At 37.7% G+C, this 18,250-nt stretch overlaps 1 protein-coding gene across 2 annotated transcripts in view; it reads left to right on the top strand.

Moving 5' to 3' along the window:
* Positions 1-18,250, top strand: part of PAFAH1B1 (platelet activating factor acetylhydrolase 1b regulatory subunit 1) — a 77,472-nt gene that overhangs the window by 42,655 nt on the left and 16,567 nt on the right. For both annotated transcript variants that reach the window (XM_030297079.1, XM_030297080.1), the window contains 3 exons: positions 10,853-10,937; positions 11,188-11,262; positions 12,262-12,468. In XM_030297079.1, coding sequence (XP_030152939.1) covers positions 10,853-10,937; positions 11,188-11,262; positions 12,262-12,468 — 367 coding nt within the window. The remainder of the gene's footprint in view (positions 1-10,852; positions 10,938-11,187; positions 11,263-12,261; positions 12,469-18,250) is intronic.

Genomic DNA, 18,250 nt, shown 5'->3' with positions numbered 1-18,250 from the left:
TGCAACAATGATTTCAGGAGTAGATTCCTTAATGCCCCTTACCCATTTAGCCCATCCCTCCTCCCACAACCCTTCCAGTAACCCTCTGTTTGTTCTCCATATTTAAGAGGCTCTAATGTTTTTGTCCCCCTCCCCGTTTTTATATTATTTTTACTTCCTTTCCCTTCCCTTATGTTCATCTGTTTTGTATCTTAAAGTCCTCATATGAATGAAGTCATATGATATTTGTTTTTCTCTAATTTGCTTAGGATAATACCTTCTAGTTCCATCCATGTAGTTGCAAATGGCAAAATTTCATTCTTTAGTTGCCGAGTAATACTCCGTTGTAGATGTATACCACATCTTCTTTATCCATTCATCCACCAGTGGACATTTAGGCTCTTTCCGTACTTTGGCTATTGTTGATAGTGTTGCTAAAAACATTGGGGTGCATGTGCCCCTTCTGTATCCCATGGATAAATGCCTAGTAGTGCAATTGCTGGGTCGTAGGGTAGTTCGATTTTTAATTTTTTGAGGCACCTCCATACGGTTTTCCAGAGTGGCTGCACCAGCTTACATTCCCACCAGCAGCACAAAAGAGATTCTGTCTCCGCATCCTCGCCAACATCTGTTGTTGCCTGAGTTGTTAATGTTTGCCATTCTGACAGGTGTGAGGTGGTATCTCATTGTGGTTTTGATTTGTATTTCCCTGATGATGAGTGATGTTGAGCATGTTTTCATGTGTCGGTTGGGCATCTGGATGTCTTCTTTGGAGAAGTGTCTATTCATGTCTTGTGCCCATTTCGTCACTGGATTATTTGTTTTTTGGGTGTTGAGTTTGATAAGTTGTTTATAGATTTTGGATACTAACCCTTTATCTGATATGTCGTTTGCAAATATCTTCTCCCATTCTATCGGTTGCCTTTCAGTTTTGCTGATTGTTTGCTTCACTGTGCAGAAGGTTTTTTAATTTGATGAGGTCCCAATAGTTCATTTTTGCTTTTGTTTCCTTGCCTCCGGAGACGTGTTGAGTAAGAAGTTGCTGCGGCCAAGATCAGAGCGGTTTTTTGCTTGCTTTCTCCTCGAGGATTTTGATGGCTTCCTGTCTTAAATTTAGGTCTTCCATCCATTTTGAGGTTATTTTTGTGTATGGTGTAAGAAAGTGGTGCAGGTTCATTTTTCTGCATGTCGCTGTCCAGTTTTCCCAGCACCACTTGCTGAAGAGACTGTCTTTATTCCATTGGATATTCTTTCCTGCTCTGTCAAAGATTAGTTGGCCATACATTTGTGGGTCCGTTTCGGGATTCTCTGTTCTGTTCCATTGATCTAAGTGTCTGTTCCTGTGCCAGTACCATACTGTCTTGATGACTACAGCTTTGTAATACAGCTTGAAGTCCAGCACCAATTAGCTTTTAAAATTCTTGGAGGGGCACCTGGGTGGCTCAGTTGGTTAAGGGTCTGACTCTTTATGATTCTTGATTTCGGCTCAGGTTGTGATTCATGGTTCCTGGTTTCAAGCCCCACATCAAGTTCTGCTCTGACAGCGCAGGGCCTGCTTGGGACCCTCCCTCTTTCCTCTCTCTGCCTACCCCTCTCAAAAGTAAATAAGTAAACTTTAAAAAGAATAAATAGAGGCGCCTGCCTGGGTGCCTCAGTCAGTTAAGCATCTGACTCTTGATTTCAGCTCAGATCGTGATATCATGGTTCCTGAGATTGAGCCCTGCATCAGGTTCTGTGCTGATGCTGTGGAGCCTGCTTAGGATTCTCTCTCTCTATCCCTCCCCTGCTCATGTTTCTCTCTCTCTGTCTCTCCCGCCCTCTCTCAAAATAAATAATAAACGTTTTTTAAAAAGAATAAGTAATTTGGAGTTGCTTGGGTGGCATCCAGTCAGTTAAGCATCGGACTCTTGGTTTCGGCTCAGGTCATGATGTCAGAGTTTGTGAGTTCAAGCCCCACATCAGGCTCTGCTGGTAGTGCAGAGCCTGCTTGAGATCTTCTCTCCTCCTTTCTCTCTGCCCCTACCCTGTGCACGTGTGCGCGCGCTCTCTCTCTCTCTCTCTCTCTCTCAAAATAAATAAATTTTAAAAAATTAACAGGATGAGGTATTTTGGGGGTAAAAAATGAAAAGAATTTTGATGTAGTGGAAAACAATAATTTGATCGGTACTAATAAGTGTGACTCAACTCAGCAAATGTATATTGCCTGCCTTCTTTGTTTTTACCACTCTGGGGCATACAAATATTGAATAATAACAAAAACATTTATGTGGATATGACAAATATCTTTCTTTTACAGATAAATTGAGGATGGGAGAAATTAAAATTACCAGTTTCATGACTAGTATTAGAGTCAGAATGAGTTTCCTAATTTTAAGTTCACTATTCATTAAACACAGTTCTATCACCAGAATTAACATGTGTCAAAATGCAAACATTCCTCCCTCCTCAGTTTTTCAGTCCCATTTTCCAATGGTGGCCCCCATTGCCTGTATATTATAGTCTTTTCAGATATTTTTCAAGTATTTGCAAAAATTTCATGAGCATCTTTTTTTCTTAAGATTTGTAAAATAGAATTATACTTTACAATCTCTTTTTAGTATTTTTTTGTCACTCTGTGAATTTGGAAATGATATTACCTGTTAGTTCATCTCATAGTTAACTCTTAACAAAATAAGCTTACACCTCTATTTTTGTATGAGATTTTACCCATTGATCTTTCTCCATGAAAGATGAAGAAAGTCTGTTTTGTTTTGTTTTAGGTTGTCCTGGTTGATAATATTTGTACTTTGTTTGATTTGTTGCTCACCCCTAATTCTTTTTTTCCACAACTTTCCCATTCTTGTATTCCTTTTTTGGTTAACAGCTATATTGTAGTATAATTGACACAAAGAACTGTACATATTTAATGTATACCATTTGTTGAGTTTGAAACATTTTGCTAATTTTTTTTTAATGTTTATTTATTTTTGAGAGATAGACCGTGGGCAGGAGAGGAGCTGGGGGCAGGGGGAGACACAGAATCTGAAGCAGGTTCTAGGTTCTGAGCTGTGGGCACAGAACCTGATGCGGGGCTTGAACTCCTAAGCCATGAGATCATGACCTCATCCAAAGTTGGACGCTTAACCGACTGAGCCACCCAGGCGCCCCAAGTTTAGAACATTTTCCTATTCTTCTTTTGATTACTGTGTTAGTTGGGTGGATTTTGTCATTACATACCTTTTTCAAGATGGGCTCCTAAATGGATTTCTGTGAGCCTTTTTTACATGTTAGGGGTTAATTTTTTTTTTTCTTCCATAAGTGAATGGCAAGTAAAAGTTGAATGAACAATTCTTAAGTTACACACTTTTCCCACTTAGAGTTACAGATACTAAGGAAAAAGTTCCCATGGATAGGACTGCAAAGAAAAATCTCAAATTCCAAAAATGCAGAAATCTCATAGGACTCATTTGCTGACTGTAATGAAATAAAATGAAAATTAGTAGGAAAGGGAGAGCTAAGAGAAATCTATCCATGTGGATGTTTTAAAATGTAATTCTAGGGGCACCTGAGTGGCTCAGTCGCTTAAGCATCCAACTTCAGCTCAGGTAATGATCTCAAAGTTCATGAGTTCCAGCCCTGCATTGGGCTCTGTGCTGGTGGTGCAGAGTCTGTTTGGGATTCTCTCTCTCTCTCTCTCTCTCTCTCTCCGATTGTGTGCTTGCTCTCTCTCAAAATAAATAAATAAACTTAAAAAAAATGTTAAAATGTACTTCTAGGGACAGCTGGGTAGCTTAGTTGGTTAAGCATCTGACTCTTAATTTTGACTCAGGTTATGATCTCACAATTCATGAGTTCAAGCCCCACGTTGGGCTCTGTACTGACAGCATGGAGCCTGCTTGGGATTCATTCTCTCTCTCTCTCCCTCTCCCCCCCCTTCTCTCTCTCTAAATATTTTTTTAAAATGTACTTCTAAATACTTGAAGTTCAAAGAACAGCATGTAACTTAATAAATGAAGACATTGATAATAATGAGGGTACTTACAATAAAAACCCGTAGGGTGTAGCCAACAGAGCATACAGAAAATTAGATAGTCTAATGAATCTTTTAAAAAAAACAAAGGTCAGAAATGAACCACACATTCAGTTCAAGAATAAGACAATAAAATAAGCCCAACGGAAGCAGAGGGAAAGAATTAATTTTTTTTAAAGCAGAAATTAATAAAATAGAAAATATAACCTGGTAAACTTGATTGGCAAAATTAAAAACTATCTTTTAAGAAAGACCATAAAATAAAATATAAATTAAAGAAACAAAGAGCATAAAATAAAACTGATGAATAAAGAGAAAAGACATAAATGAACAGTACAGTAACAAAAAAGGCAACATAAAATGAACTCAGAGGAAGGGCACTTGGCTAGCTCAGTTGGTAGAGCATGCAACTCTTGACCTTGAGGTTGTGAGTTCAAGGCCCATGTTGGGTGTAGAGATTACGTTAAAAAAAATTAAAAAATCAGTAGTTAGAATTAAGTCGTTTTTGTTTTGGGGTAATGTTGTAGAAAAGACTTCTTTGCCCTGTTTCTAGTGAAAATAAATGAATGAATAGTGGAAAGATGTCAGAGCTCCCAAATTATTAATAAAATCAAATACAATCCCAATTAAAATCTAAACAGAATTTTTCTGAATTTGACCAGATTGATTCTGAAGTTCATCTGGAAGAGGAAAATGCAGAAAAATAGTTAACGAAAAATTTAAAGGATTAGTGAGAAAGGAACTAATTGTACCAGATACCCAAACATTGCTGTAAAAGTAGTAAGTAAAATATTTTTGTAATAGGCACATAGGTTAGGGGAACATATTCAGAGACAAGCTCATTTTATCTATGGAAATTTAGTATATGTTACATGGCATTTCACATCGATAGGAAAAAGTACTGTTCAGCAAATAGTACCGTAGGTTGTACTAAATAAAACTTGAATCCAAAGGATGTGAAAGCCCAAGTGTTAAAGTAACAATATAAAAGTGGTAGAAAAAAGTACAGCCTTTGGTAGGAAAGGACTTTGTCCTGGGTGGCTTTGAGCCTGGGTGGCTCAGTTGGTTGAGCGACCGACTTCAGCTCAGGTCATGATCTCACGGTTTGTGAGTTCCAGCCCCGCATCGGGCTCTGTGCTGACAGCTCAGAGCCTGGAGCCTGCTTCAGATTCTGTGTCTCCCTTGCTCTCTGCCCCTCCCCCACTCATGCTCTGTCTCTCTCTGTCTCAGAAATAAATAAACATTAAAAAAAAAAAGTAGAAAGCAAACGCAGATCTCACTTGTGATAGTTTCACTAGAGTATTTCCATATGTAAGCTAAGCTCTGTGTAGCCATTCTGTTCGTTCATGGATGAAAGTCCTTCACCTCAGTTCTTCCCTTTGATTTTAACCATTTTCTCTGATTTGTATATGAGGTTACTGGTTTGGATCTACTCAGAATTACCTTTTATGTTCTGCATGAATCCTGCTTTGATTCTAGTGATTAGTTGTTTTTCTGCATCTCTTGAGACTTAATAGATTAATTTAAATCATGTATATGGAGTTTGTTGGAGAGATGATTATAAACTTGTGCCTTGATGTCCACTCTTCCAACCTTAATAAAACTGCTGAAAATCAACTCTAGATCAACAGCTGAAATTCTGGAAGCACCATTAGGCTGTTAGAACCTAGAGATTCGTCTGTCTTAATTTATTCTTAGGTTAAGTGATTGTGATACACCTTCCCTGACAGAGGTTCCACATTCACTGGGTTCAGCTATCCCTAATGGCGTCAGACTCATTTAAATTTAGGTTCTAATTTGTTTGCTATATTTTCGTATATGTATCTTGCTCTTTGGTGGTTCTTTGTTATATTAGTAATGCTATGTAATCTCTCTTTCCAAACTTTCGTAGATATCATAGTGTTAATGAAACCTTTAACAATAAAAAGAGAACCCATCCCTGATATTCTCAACTCACTGCTGCTCCCTGACTCCAGTGCTCATTTGAAACCTTAGTGTGGAATGGAATACTGAGGCCACTTAGGTTGTGACACTGTACTTGGTAAAGTAGACAGGCAGGGACGTCTTAGTAGCCAGATTACTTGGACACTTTTTAGACTCTGGATGACCTCTCTCAGATCTTTGTCACTGTTACACATCTCCATTTCTTTGAAACTTCCATCTTCATTGGCTTGCTGACATCTCTTAATTGTCTTACTTCTTGAATGTTGGTATCTGTCAAAGTTCCATCAGTTACATTCTAGTCCTCCCCCCCCACAATATATACCTTCTTCTGAATTGTCTGTCACCACTTACATTGTTCAAATCACTGCTACCTGTTTGCTGATTTTCCCAGTCCTCTTCTTATGTCAGGTCTCTTTCTCAAACATGTCACCTGTACGTCTAGTTACCTCTTATATCATGTATCTTTACTTAAATATCTTATAGCTACTTCAAGTGAGAAGGTTTAAAACTGAACTTGTCATATGCCTGCCTCTTTTTCTTCGTTCTCTTTTTCCCCTATCTGTCCAAGTGAGTGGTACTACAATTCACTAGAAACTTATGAATCAACTGTGTTCTCCTGTCTCTCGCATCTAGTCAGTTACCAAAACAAAAGCCTAGTGGTTAAGAGTGTGAGTCATTTTTGGTTTCAAGGATTTGGGTGTAGGGCTTTTTAAAGAGCAGTGTAAGTCCATTTTTAAAGCACTTATGAAAAATACAATATATGGAAGTATATAAATATGGGACAGCTCCAGTTAAAGGAGGGAGGTGCAGAGCTCCACTTACTTAGCTAGTTTCTTCCTCATCCACTCAGTAAATGTTTTTTAGAATTATTATCCTAAATTATTTCACTACATGCTAGTTTTGTGGCCTTAGATAAATCAGTCTACCAATATATAATTCAGGGGTAATATGCTTTTGTACCTACTTTAGTAGAATTTTTTTAGGATCAAAAGAGACAGTGAATGTTTTTAAACAGGATTTAACATTTTTTAAAAAGTATAAATGTGGCGGTGCCTGGGTGGTTCAGTCAGTTAAGCTTCTGAATCTTGATCTCACCTCAGGTCTTGATCTGAGAGTTCTGAGTTTGGGGCCCATGTTGGTCACTGTGCTGGATGTGTAGCCTACTTTAAAAAAAAAAAACAAAAACCTGTAGGGGCGCCTGGGTGGCTCAGTCGGTTAAGCGTCCGACTTTGGCTCAGGTCGTGATCTCACGGTCCGTGAGTTTGAGCCCCGCGTCGGGCTCTGTGCTGACAGCTCAGAGCCTGGAGCCTGTTTCAGATTCTATGTCTCCCTCTCTCTCTGACCCTCCCCCGTTCATGCTCTGTCTCTCTCTGTCTCAAAAATAAATAAACGTTAAAAAAAAAAATTAAAAAAAAAAAAACAAAACCTGTAAGTGTGACATACAACTATAATGAGGTGCTGCTTTATGCATATTTGGAGTCATCTACAACTTCTAATTGATTACATTTGCCACATAACTTTTTAAAATGCAAATGTTGGGTTAAGCCACACAGACCTTAGAAAAATGTTGCACAAGTTTTAAAAATTTAACATTTAATTCACTTTTTATAAAAGTTACATAAACAGAATCAAAGGATAAAAACTGTTGGTTTTTTGTTTGTTTCTAAAGTTTATTTATTTATTTTGAGAGAGAGAGGAAGCAAGAGAGAGAATCCCAAGCAGGCTCCACACTGTGAGCACGGAGCCAGATGCGAGGCTTGAACTCAAGAACCGTGAGATCATGACCCAAGCCGAAATCAAGAGCTGGACCCTTAACTGACTGAGCCACCCAGGCACCCCAAAACTGTTTTGTTTTTTAATCAGTAAAGGCTAAACCAAATATTGGAAAAGTAAAGATGGTGAAGGGATGGCATTCATAACTGCTGTTAGGAATATAAATTGGTACAACTATGGAGAGCAATTTGAAAGTAGCTATCAAAATGTCCTAAAAATGTATATAATTTTTGTCTTTGTCCAGGCTACTGTAATAAAATACTGTAAACTAGGAGGGGCGCCTGGGTGGCGCAGTCGGTTAAGCGTCCGACTTCAGCCAGGTCACGATCTCACGGTCCGTGAGTTCGAGCCCCGCGTCAGGCTCTGGGCTGATGGCTCGGAGCCTGGAGCCTGTTTCCGATTCTGTGTCTCCCTCTCTCTCTCTGCCCCTCCCCCGTTCATGCTCTGTCTCTGTCTGTCCCCAAAATAAATAAAAACGTTGAAAAAAAAAATACTGTAAACTAGGAGGCTTATAAACAACAGAGATTTATTTCTTACAGTTCTAGAGTCTGGAAAGTCCAAGATCAAGGCACTTGGCATTTAGTGTCTGGTGATGCTTGCTTCCTGGTTCATAGTCTTTTTTTTATAAGGGCATTAATCTCATTCATGAGGGCTCTGCTCTCATGACCTAAGCACCTCCAAAAGTCCCGTCCCCAAATATTAGGTTTAAGTGTAAGAATTGGGGTGGGTGGATATAGGAGGATAACACATAACATTCAATTTGTAGCATCATTTGACTCAAATGTAAGGATGTGAGAAAGGCTTTATATGAGTGTTTGTTTACAACATTGCTTAAGATGATGAAAAATTAGAAATAGCCTTGAAAGTCCAGCAATAGGTAATTGCTTGAATAAAATTTGGTCCATCTACATCATGGAGTATTGTGTTTGAGTATTAAATAACTAGAATGTCATGGATGAACATTTACTGACAAGGTTAAGATTTTCATGACATGAACAAAATTAATAGATAATTTATTTAATTAAAAGCCATACATACGTATCCATGGTGATGTGAATGTATGGGCAAAGAACATGGTATGAGAAGACTATACTGAATGCAGTGGTGATCTGAAAATGTTGGGACTTTTTTTTTTTTAATAAGGAAAAGGAATAGTCGTTTTGCATTTTTCTCCTTTTACTATTCTTACCTGAAAAGTACCACCATTTATGTATCTTTACAAAAAAATAAGCCCATTAAGATAATTGTTATAATTTGTGCCATGTATTACATGTGTGTATTACATGTTTTATGAACTTCAAGGTTGTAAGCTGTGTGCAGTATGTTTGGGCAGTTTCAGGGATTAGGGCTTGACCCTGAGGTAAGAGCTAGGTAGGAACATTAAGTATTTACAAGTTCTATATATTATTTGTTTACCCTTGACATTTTTTAAGAAGAAAATAAAGCTAAGAAATAGGTATGTCTTTTAACTTCTTTGTTTCCCTTATTATTTGGGATATTCTAACCAAAGGGAAATTTACTTTTGTTGAAGGTTTGTAACACAGGCTTTGACAACACAATATTTGATGGAATATTTTGAGAGATCCACTGCCTTCCTATTTTGTATTCTTTCGGAAGGCCCAAGTAGAACTACGTGGTGGAAATTAAAACGAAGTAGATTTCAGCTCCATGTAAAGAAGACACTTCTTACGAATCAAGTTATCCATTAGTAGAACAGGCCAGAAGGTACAGGCTATGATATGAGCAGCACACAGACACAGACTCACAGTAATAGTAAGAATTTACCTTTCCTCAGCCCCTGTGTTCATGAATGTGATGTGCTTGACCCTATCTTCCACTAGTTATTAATGCTTTAATTTTTGGTATGCTAATAATTACCTGGAATATATAAAGTGTTTGATATAACTCCCTATTATCTTTCTCTACTGTTTGCTTTATTTTTAGCATGCCATTGAATTAAAACTGGATTCCACCAATTCTACAATACTACTAGAGTGTTTTTATTTCCTAAAGCATTAGGTGGGCAGTGGCTTTGAAAGGATAGTCATAGCATCATTGTTTGTGGTAGTAAAAGCATATGTCTCTATAATGGAATACATTATTTTTTTAAAAGGCAGATTTATATCTGCTGATAAAGAATGATGGTTAAGATTAAGTGGGTGTATGGGATATTGTGTGTAAGACTTTTTGTATATAGTGTATTGCATTCTGTTTTAAAAAACAAATATTGATTACCTCTAGAAGAATATGCAGGAATGTGTGTGTATAGGTAGATTGTCTCTGAATATGCAAAACACTAATAAAGTGGTTACCTCAGGGAGGTCAGTGGTGGAAAGGATATTTTATTGTGTAGTTATGTTTAAATTTTGTTTAACCTTGCGTACATATTAACTTTCAAATTATTTAAATGAAAATGTTTTACAGGAAATCTCAAACAAACAACTATTTGTTACAGTGGTAGTTAGGGCTCAAAAAAATTGAGAGACATTGGAATAGGTTGCTTTAGGAGGGAGGTAGTTGATTTTCTCTTTGAAAAATTATAAGAAGAGCATAAAGAGGCATCTGCTAATTCAGCTTTTCTAACCTTTGAGTTCTTTCTAATTCTAAATGAATGTCTCATACTGTGATATTGTACTAAGTTTATAGCCTGTGCCACCTTTTTCGTCCACTCTAATGGTTTAAAGTTATCTCTAATATTAAATGCATATTAATTATAATTTATCAGAACAATTCTGTGTACAACTAAATTTCAGTTGCTAGTCCTTGAGCATCTGCTAAACATAACAAGTAGTAAAGGAAGGCTAAATGTAAACATGAAAAAAATTGATGATTACTGTCACAAATTGATAGCTGTTATATAAGCCATATCTTGATCCATAGAATGCCCACATCTTGTAAGGTAAGCAGTACATTAGAAACTTACAACTAAAAGCTCAGGAATAATGTTACAGTATTTTGGATGTACTATGGCAGGGCTAAATGTTTTAGAGGCTTTTGGGGAAGGTTCCTTTTTTGTGAAAGACTTGGATTTGGAAGGGAATACTCTTAAAAGAATGTCATAAGATTTATGAGATTTTAAATGAAATATTTCTTTAACATGGAAATCAGATTTGGTAGAAGTAAAAATTTGAATTTGTTTTCTTTCAGAAATCGAGCTATAGCAGATTATCTTCGTTCAAATGGCTATGAAGAGGCATATTCAGTTTTTAAAAAGGAAGCTGAATTAGATATGGTATGTTTGACCTTACAATTATTCATATAGTATTTAATAGGTGGATTTTTACTCAAGTATTAGAGGTTAACAGTCACCTCAGCTGTTCATAAATCTTTTGTTATTGTGGTTTACTTTGGTACTAGGTTTTCACCCCCCCTTTTTGGTATAATCAGATATTTATTAACATTTGGGCTTAGATGAATGGTCTGTATGGTTTGAACTATTGTAGGTGAGCCATTTTTCAAAAGGTTCTCATTTTTTTCTCTAGAATGAAGAATTAGATAAGAAATATGCTGGTCTTTTGGAAAAAAAGTGGACATCCGTCATTAGATTACAAAAGAAGGTATCTGTATCTTCTTTCTTTAAAGTCACTTGTATTCGGAGTGTTAACTATATAAACTTTCTGAAAATATTAACATCAATTATTCTGCGTTAATTAATAATTATATTTAATCTTGAAAGGTAAATGAAAATACATTTTTATGCATTAAAAAACTTTGACCTAGACAGGTCATTGCTGATACATGCTAAATCATGCATCCCAGGTATTGGCTCCATGTAATCTACACAACCCTGACTTCAGGGAATTGATACCAAAAAAGAACTCATTTGTGCACTTAGAAGGGAAGAAAGCATGTAGCCAACATGATGTTGGGGAAAGAACACTAAAGTGTGCTCTTAGACAAGTCATTTTCACCTCTGAGCTTTTATTTTTTTATTTATTTGTGGGTTTTTTTTAATGTTTATTGTTGAGAAAGAAGAGGGAGTGAGCAGGGGAGGGGTAAAGAGAGGAGACAGAATCTGAAGCTTTCAGCACAGAGCCTAATGTGGGGATTGAACTCATGAACTGTGAGAACATGACCTGAGCTGGAGTTGGACACCCTGCTGAGCTTTTATTTTTATCTGTAAAGTGAAGGCAGCAAATAATATTCTGGTCCTAAAATTTATACCTTTAGTAGGCGAAGTTAGAATAAATAAATACCATTTTTATAACATGAGTTAATCCAGAAAAAGCTCTTAGAAAAGTAGCCAACACATAGATGCATGTTAGCTTTTATAAAGGTGCACTGTCCTTCCTTTAATTGGTAGATATAAATTGAAAAATATTTTTTTTCAGTTAAATATTTGACACAATTGGAGTGAATTTTTCTCAAGTTTCAGTTGTATCACACTACTAAAATTTTGGTGGTATATCATATAGATCATTTTCAGTTAAAATTGATGAATGCTTTGTAAATTACCAAAATTTTTTCAAGAATCCTGCAAACTGATTTCTTAAAAATATCAAATATCTTCTTTTTATCAGAATCTATCTGTATATAACTATGTGTTCCTTCTTAAGGTTATGGAACTAGAATCAAAACTAAATGAAGCAAAAGAAGAATTTACGTCGGGTGGACCGCTTGGTCAGAAACGAGACCCAAAAGAATGGATTCCCCGTCCACCAGAAAAATACGCATTGAGTGGTCATAGGAGTCCAGTCACTCGAGTAATTTTCCATCCTGTGTTCAGTGTTATGGTCTCTGCTTCAGAGGATGCTACAATTAAGGTAACTTTTTCAAAATTAAAGATGTACAATAGGATAATTGTTAAAAGCAGATTAACATTAATTGGGTAAAAGAAATAAAACGATCCTGAAGATGAAGACCTGTATAGGATAGGAAAGACAGGAAGGACTCTTCAAAACTGTGATTGGTTCTAAGCCTTAGACAGAATTAGAATAAAATTTCATTATAGCTCCTGAGAGGCAAGCTGCCAACTAAGTTCACTGATGAATTTGAGAAAATTGGGTGTCACTAGTTTAGTGTTGCATAAGTCACCTAGTATGTGAGTAATAATTTTTGTTCTTGGAGAATGAAGATGTACATGTGCCTTGCTTTTAAGCAGAGATGATAGATGAAAATACAAGGTTACAAAATTAGTTCTTCAGAGGGTGAATATATTGTGCAAAAGAATTCACTTATTTAAAATTTTTTTTTTTTTTCAACGTTTATTTATTTTTGGGACAGAGAGAGACAGAGCATGAACGGGGGAGGGGCAGAGAGAGAGGGAGACACAGAATCGGAAACAGGCTCCAGGCTCCGAGCCATCAGCCCAGAGCCTGACGTGGGGCTCGAACTCACGGACCGCGAGATCGTGACCTGGCTGAAGTCGGACGCTTAACCGACTGCGCCACCCAGGCGCCCCAGAATTCACTTATTTAAATTGGACTCTCCTTGTTGTGTTTTATCTATCTATCTATCTATCTATCTATTTATTTAATTTGAGAGAGAGAGCACGAGTGGAGGAGGGGCAGAGAGAGAAGGACAGAGGATCCAAAGTGGGCTCCACACTCAAAACAGTGAGCCCCGATGCAAGGCTTGAACTCACAAACCATGAGATCATGACCTAAGCCAAAGTTGGACACTTGACTGACTGAAACACCCAGGCGCCCCTCTTCTTGATGTATTTTATTTTATTTTATTTTTTTTTTTCAACGTTTATTTATTTTTGGGACAGAGAGAGACAGAGCATGAACGGGGGAGGGGCAGAGAGAGAGGGAGACACAGAATCGGAAACAGGCTCCAGGCTCTGAGCCGTCAGCACAGAGCCCGACGCGGGGCTCGAACTCACGGACCGCGAGATCGCGACCTGGCTGAAGTCGGACGCTTAACCGACTGCGCCACCCAGGCGCCCCTTGATGTATTTTAAATACTGGCTTTGTTCTCTTCAGGGGTGTGGGAATATGGGAGGTTTTCACTTTGTAAGTTATATATTTCTCTCATTTTTCTATTTTTTTTATAGGAAGTGTACACATTTCAGTGTTTTTTTTTTTTTTAATCCAGTGTTGGTACTAATTTTTTTTTAATGTTTTTTATTTATTTTTGAGAGAGAGGGAGGGTCAGAGAGTAAGGGAGACAGAGAAGCCCAAGTAGACTACACAGTGTCAGCACAGAGCCCAATGCAGGGCTCAAACTCATGAGTGGTGAGATCATTACCTGAGCTAAAATCAAGACTTGGCCACTTAACGACTGAGTCACACAAGTGCTCCTAATGTTTTATCTTTTTGTCCAGAAAAAGGTTGTTTTTATAATTCCCTTTGATTCAGACGTAGTGCAGTGACAGTTGTATAAACTATCTGCAGAAAGCTAAGTAAAATATAGTTGAAAGGTTTGGGTAAATTAATTTATTCGTTCATTCATTTAATTTTATTTGTTTATTTTGGAGAGAGAGAGCACTGAAGCGGGGTAGAGGGAGAGAGAAGTCCAAGCAGGTCCTGTGCTGTCAGTGCAGAGTCTGACACGGGGCTCATTCCCACAGATGGTGAGATCACAACCTGAGCCAAAATCAAGAGTCAGACGCTCGACTGACTGAGTCACTGAGGGGCCTGTAGATTTCTCTGTTTTAAGGCTTATTTCAGATTAAGTTCTAGATTTTAAGAAGTTTCATTTATAGAGGTATAACTAAGAAAACATGAGTATCAGGTTTTGTGTTTTTTTTTTTAACGAGTATCAGTTTGTTAAGACTAGACATATGTCACTTAGCAGCAGCCCAGCATAAAATACAGGAATGACTTAAACGTGACTATATTTAATTTGTTCTTCAAATTAAACATTGTTTTATGTTTACCTTATGTGGTTGCTTTAGTTTCTAAATCAGTGGCTTCCTTCCATCCTGTGGGTTGGTGATCCATGCAGTGGACGGCAGAGTAACTGGAAAAGAGTCTTAAAATCACATGTATATGGTGTAGGCTGAAAATACTTAATACAGTAACCTATTGCTATTTTTCCAATATAAGTAGACATGAATTTAAATTACTGATTTCATGATAGTCTTGTGTACTATAAAACTGTACTGCTGTCATGAGGCGTAAGGGTGAATTTTGTAGCAGTGGTATAAAAGTATAAACAAAATTGTTAACGTGCCATCTTAAAATACATCTATTGAGGGGCGCCTGGGTGGCTCAGTCGGTTGAGTGTCTGACTTCAGCTCAGGTCATGATCTCTCGGTCTGTGAGTTCGAGCCCCACGTCTGGCTCTGTGTTGACAGCTCAGAGCCTAGAGCCTGCTTCGGATTCTGTGTCTCCCTCTTTCTCTGCCCCTCCCCCACTCATGCTCTCTCTCTTTAAAAAATAAGTAAACATTAAAAATATATATATATATATTGAATGAACCTGTTATAAATTGGGGTGCCTGGCTGGCTCAGGCTCTATAATGTGTGACTCTTGATCTCAGGGTCCTGAGTTCAAGCCCCATGTCAAGTATGGAGCCTACTTAAAAAAATAAAATTTACAGGGGCGCCTGGGTGGCGCAGTCGGTTAAGCGTCCGACTTCAGCCAGGTCACGATCTCGCGGTCCGTGAGTTCGAGCCCCGCATCAGGCTCTGGGCTGATGGCTCGGAGCCTGGAGCCTGTTTCCGATTCTGTGTCTCCCTCTCTCTCTGCCCCTCCCCCGTTCATGCTCTGTCTCTCTCTGTCCCAAAAATAAATAAATGTTGAAAAAAAAAAAATTAAAAATAAATAAATAAATAAAATTTACAAATGGAAGTTTTAAGGTGCTTTTTTTTTTTTAATGTTTAGTTTTGAGAGAGAGAGAGAGAGAGAGAGAGAGAGAGAGAGGGATCATGCAAGTGCATGGGGGAAGGGCAGAGGGAGAGGGAGAGAGAATCTTAAACAGGTTCCACACCCAGTGTAGAGCCCGACTAGGGGCTTGATCTCAGGACCATGAGATCATGACCTGAGCCGAAATCGAGAGTCAGACGCTCAACCAACTGAGCCACCCAGACACCCCAACAAAAATCTTTTATTAGGGGTGCCTGGGTGGCTCAGTCAGTTGGGTGTCTGACTTTGGCTCAGGTCATGATCTTGTGGTCCATGAGTTCAAGCCCCACGTCGGGCTCTGTGCTGACAGCTCAGAGCCTGGAGCCTGCTTCTGCTTCTGTGTGTGTGTCTCTCTCTCTCTCTCTGTCCCTAACCCACTCGCATTCTATCTCTGTCTCTCTCAAAAATAAATTAACATTAAAAAAAAAAAACCTTATATTAAGTCCCTTGTACATTTGGTAAACACAACAGGTTTGGTGTGGGCTTTTTTTGGGGGTTTTTTTCTTGTTGTTGTTTGTTTTTGTTTTTGTTTCAGAGTAATTCATTTACATCACCAACCTTTAAACTTTAGGGAAAATGGAGGATAGATATTTGGAATAATTCATAATAGTATTTTTAATTTCATCATTTAAATTTCTGAAAGGTCATTTATTTATTTATTTTAATTTCATTTTTAAGTAATCTCCACACCCAACATGGGGTCCAATGTGAGAGTTGCACATTCAGCTGACTGGACCTACCTAGGCACCCCTAAAAAAGTTGATACTTTTTTTTTTTAAGCTTATATTTTTTGACCCAAAATTCTTTTTCACCAGATTTTCGCTTACAGAATGTTTTCTGTGATAATGAAAATTTTTAGCCAGCAACAGGAATTCCTTTAAAAAAGGTGTTTGCCCCAAAAGTGGGGGTGCAGTGTCTGGCTGGCTCATTAGGCGGAGCCTGCGACTCTGGATCTTGGGGTTGTGCATTTGAGCCCCACATTGGTGTAGAGATTACTTAAAAATAAAATCTTAAGGGGCGCCTGGGTGGCTCAGTCGGTTAAGCGTTTGACTTCGGCTCAGGTCATGATCTCACAGTTTGTGAGTTCAAGCACCGCATCAGGCTCTGTGCTAACAGCTCAGAGCCTGGAGCCTGCTTCAGATTCTGTGTCTCCCTCTCTCTCTGCCCCTCCCCTGCTCATGCTCTGTTTCTCTCTGTCTCAAAAATAAATAAACATTAAAAAAAATTTTTTTTTTAATGTTAAAAAAAAAAAAGATGTTTGTCAAGTTTTTAATTGTATGGAAAAATCCTCATGGTGAGAAGCAAAGGGAAAATGGGATAATGAAGTACAACACCGTCATTATGCTTAAAAACAATGTAGAAAGAATGGAAAAACCATGCCTTGGGTAGGATAATGGATATTTTTTATTCCCTTTATGTAAGTACATTATAAATGGTTTATCATGAGCATTTATTTTATGATCATACAAAAGGTAAATATCAAGTAAAGGAAAAATAAAATTAATTCTTACTAATTCTTGATATTTACAAACTATAACTAAAATGCCTTGTTTGCTCACCATTTATGAAGAGACCCAGTTCATTTTATGGATATATTTATTTTAAAGAAAATGCTCTAGTGTTATTTGACAAATGCATGGAAGGAAAGTTAACTGATCCCACCTTATTTATTTTTAGCATGTCAGGTATTCACTGAATTCTTAGTGTCAAAATTAAACTAAATGGGACAAAAATCTTACAAAAAAAATTATTGACCAGTATAGTATCATTCATGAACACATATGCAAAATCCTTAACAAATTACAAGTTAAATCCAGCAATTTATTTTTTTTTAATTTTTTTTTTTTAACGTTTATTTATTTTTGAGACAGAGAGAGACAGAGCATGAACAGGGGAGGGGCAGAGAGAGAGGGAGACACAGAATCGGCAGCAGGCTCCAGGCTCTGAGCCATCAGCCCAGAGCCCGACGCGGGGCTCAAACCCACGGACCTCGAGATCGTGACCTGAGCTGAAGTCGGACGCTTAACCGACTGAGCCACCCAGGCGCCCCATAAATCCAGCAATTTATAAAAAGGTTAATTAATATGACCCAAGTAGGGTTTATCCCAGAGTGCAGGATTGGTGGAAAACTGAATGCTCCCTCCCCCTATTGGGAACCAAGGCCAGGGTGTTCAGTGTCAAACACACTTACATTCATGTTTGTACGAGAGTGCCTTGCCAGCGCAGTAAGGAAGAAAAATAAAAAGCATACAGATTGGGAAGGAAGAAATGAAACTGTTTATTTGTAGACAACATGATCTTCTATGTAGAAAACCCAAAGAATCTACAAAAAAGCTACTTAGAACTATGGCTGAATTTAACAGAATCACTGGATGCAGGGTTAATATTCAAGTGGTAATTGTATATAAAGTAGCAATGAATAATTTGAAAATTAAAAATTGAAAATGTCACACAGTCGCATCAAAAAAGCCCCAAAATACTTAAGGATGAATGTAACAAAATATGTGCAAAATTAGAAATCATTTCTGTGTAGAAGTACTTGAATATATGGTCAAAAACTCTGTTTATATTAAGAGTATGTACATTTTTCTGTAAAAGAAATGGGTTTTAGAAGATGGTTTTTCTTAGGTGAGGTTTTTGTATTCTTTTTTACTTTATTATATTACGTGTGTGTCATAAGTTCCTTATAATTGCAAATCTTGTATCTGCTTGCCCATTCCCCTAATGTTGGATAGATTGTTTCCAAGTCTTC

This window comes from Lynx canadensis, chromosome E1 (genome assembly GCF_007474595.2).
Source record: "Lynx canadensis isolate LIC74 chromosome E1, mLynCan4.pri.v2, whole genome shotgun sequence".
NCBI classification, from domain to species: Eukaryota; Metazoa; Chordata; class Mammalia; order Carnivora; family Felidae; genus Lynx; species Lynx canadensis.
The sequence above is the reverse complement of the archived record's forward strand: the minus strand, read 5'-3'. Positions and strand labels throughout refer to the sequence as shown.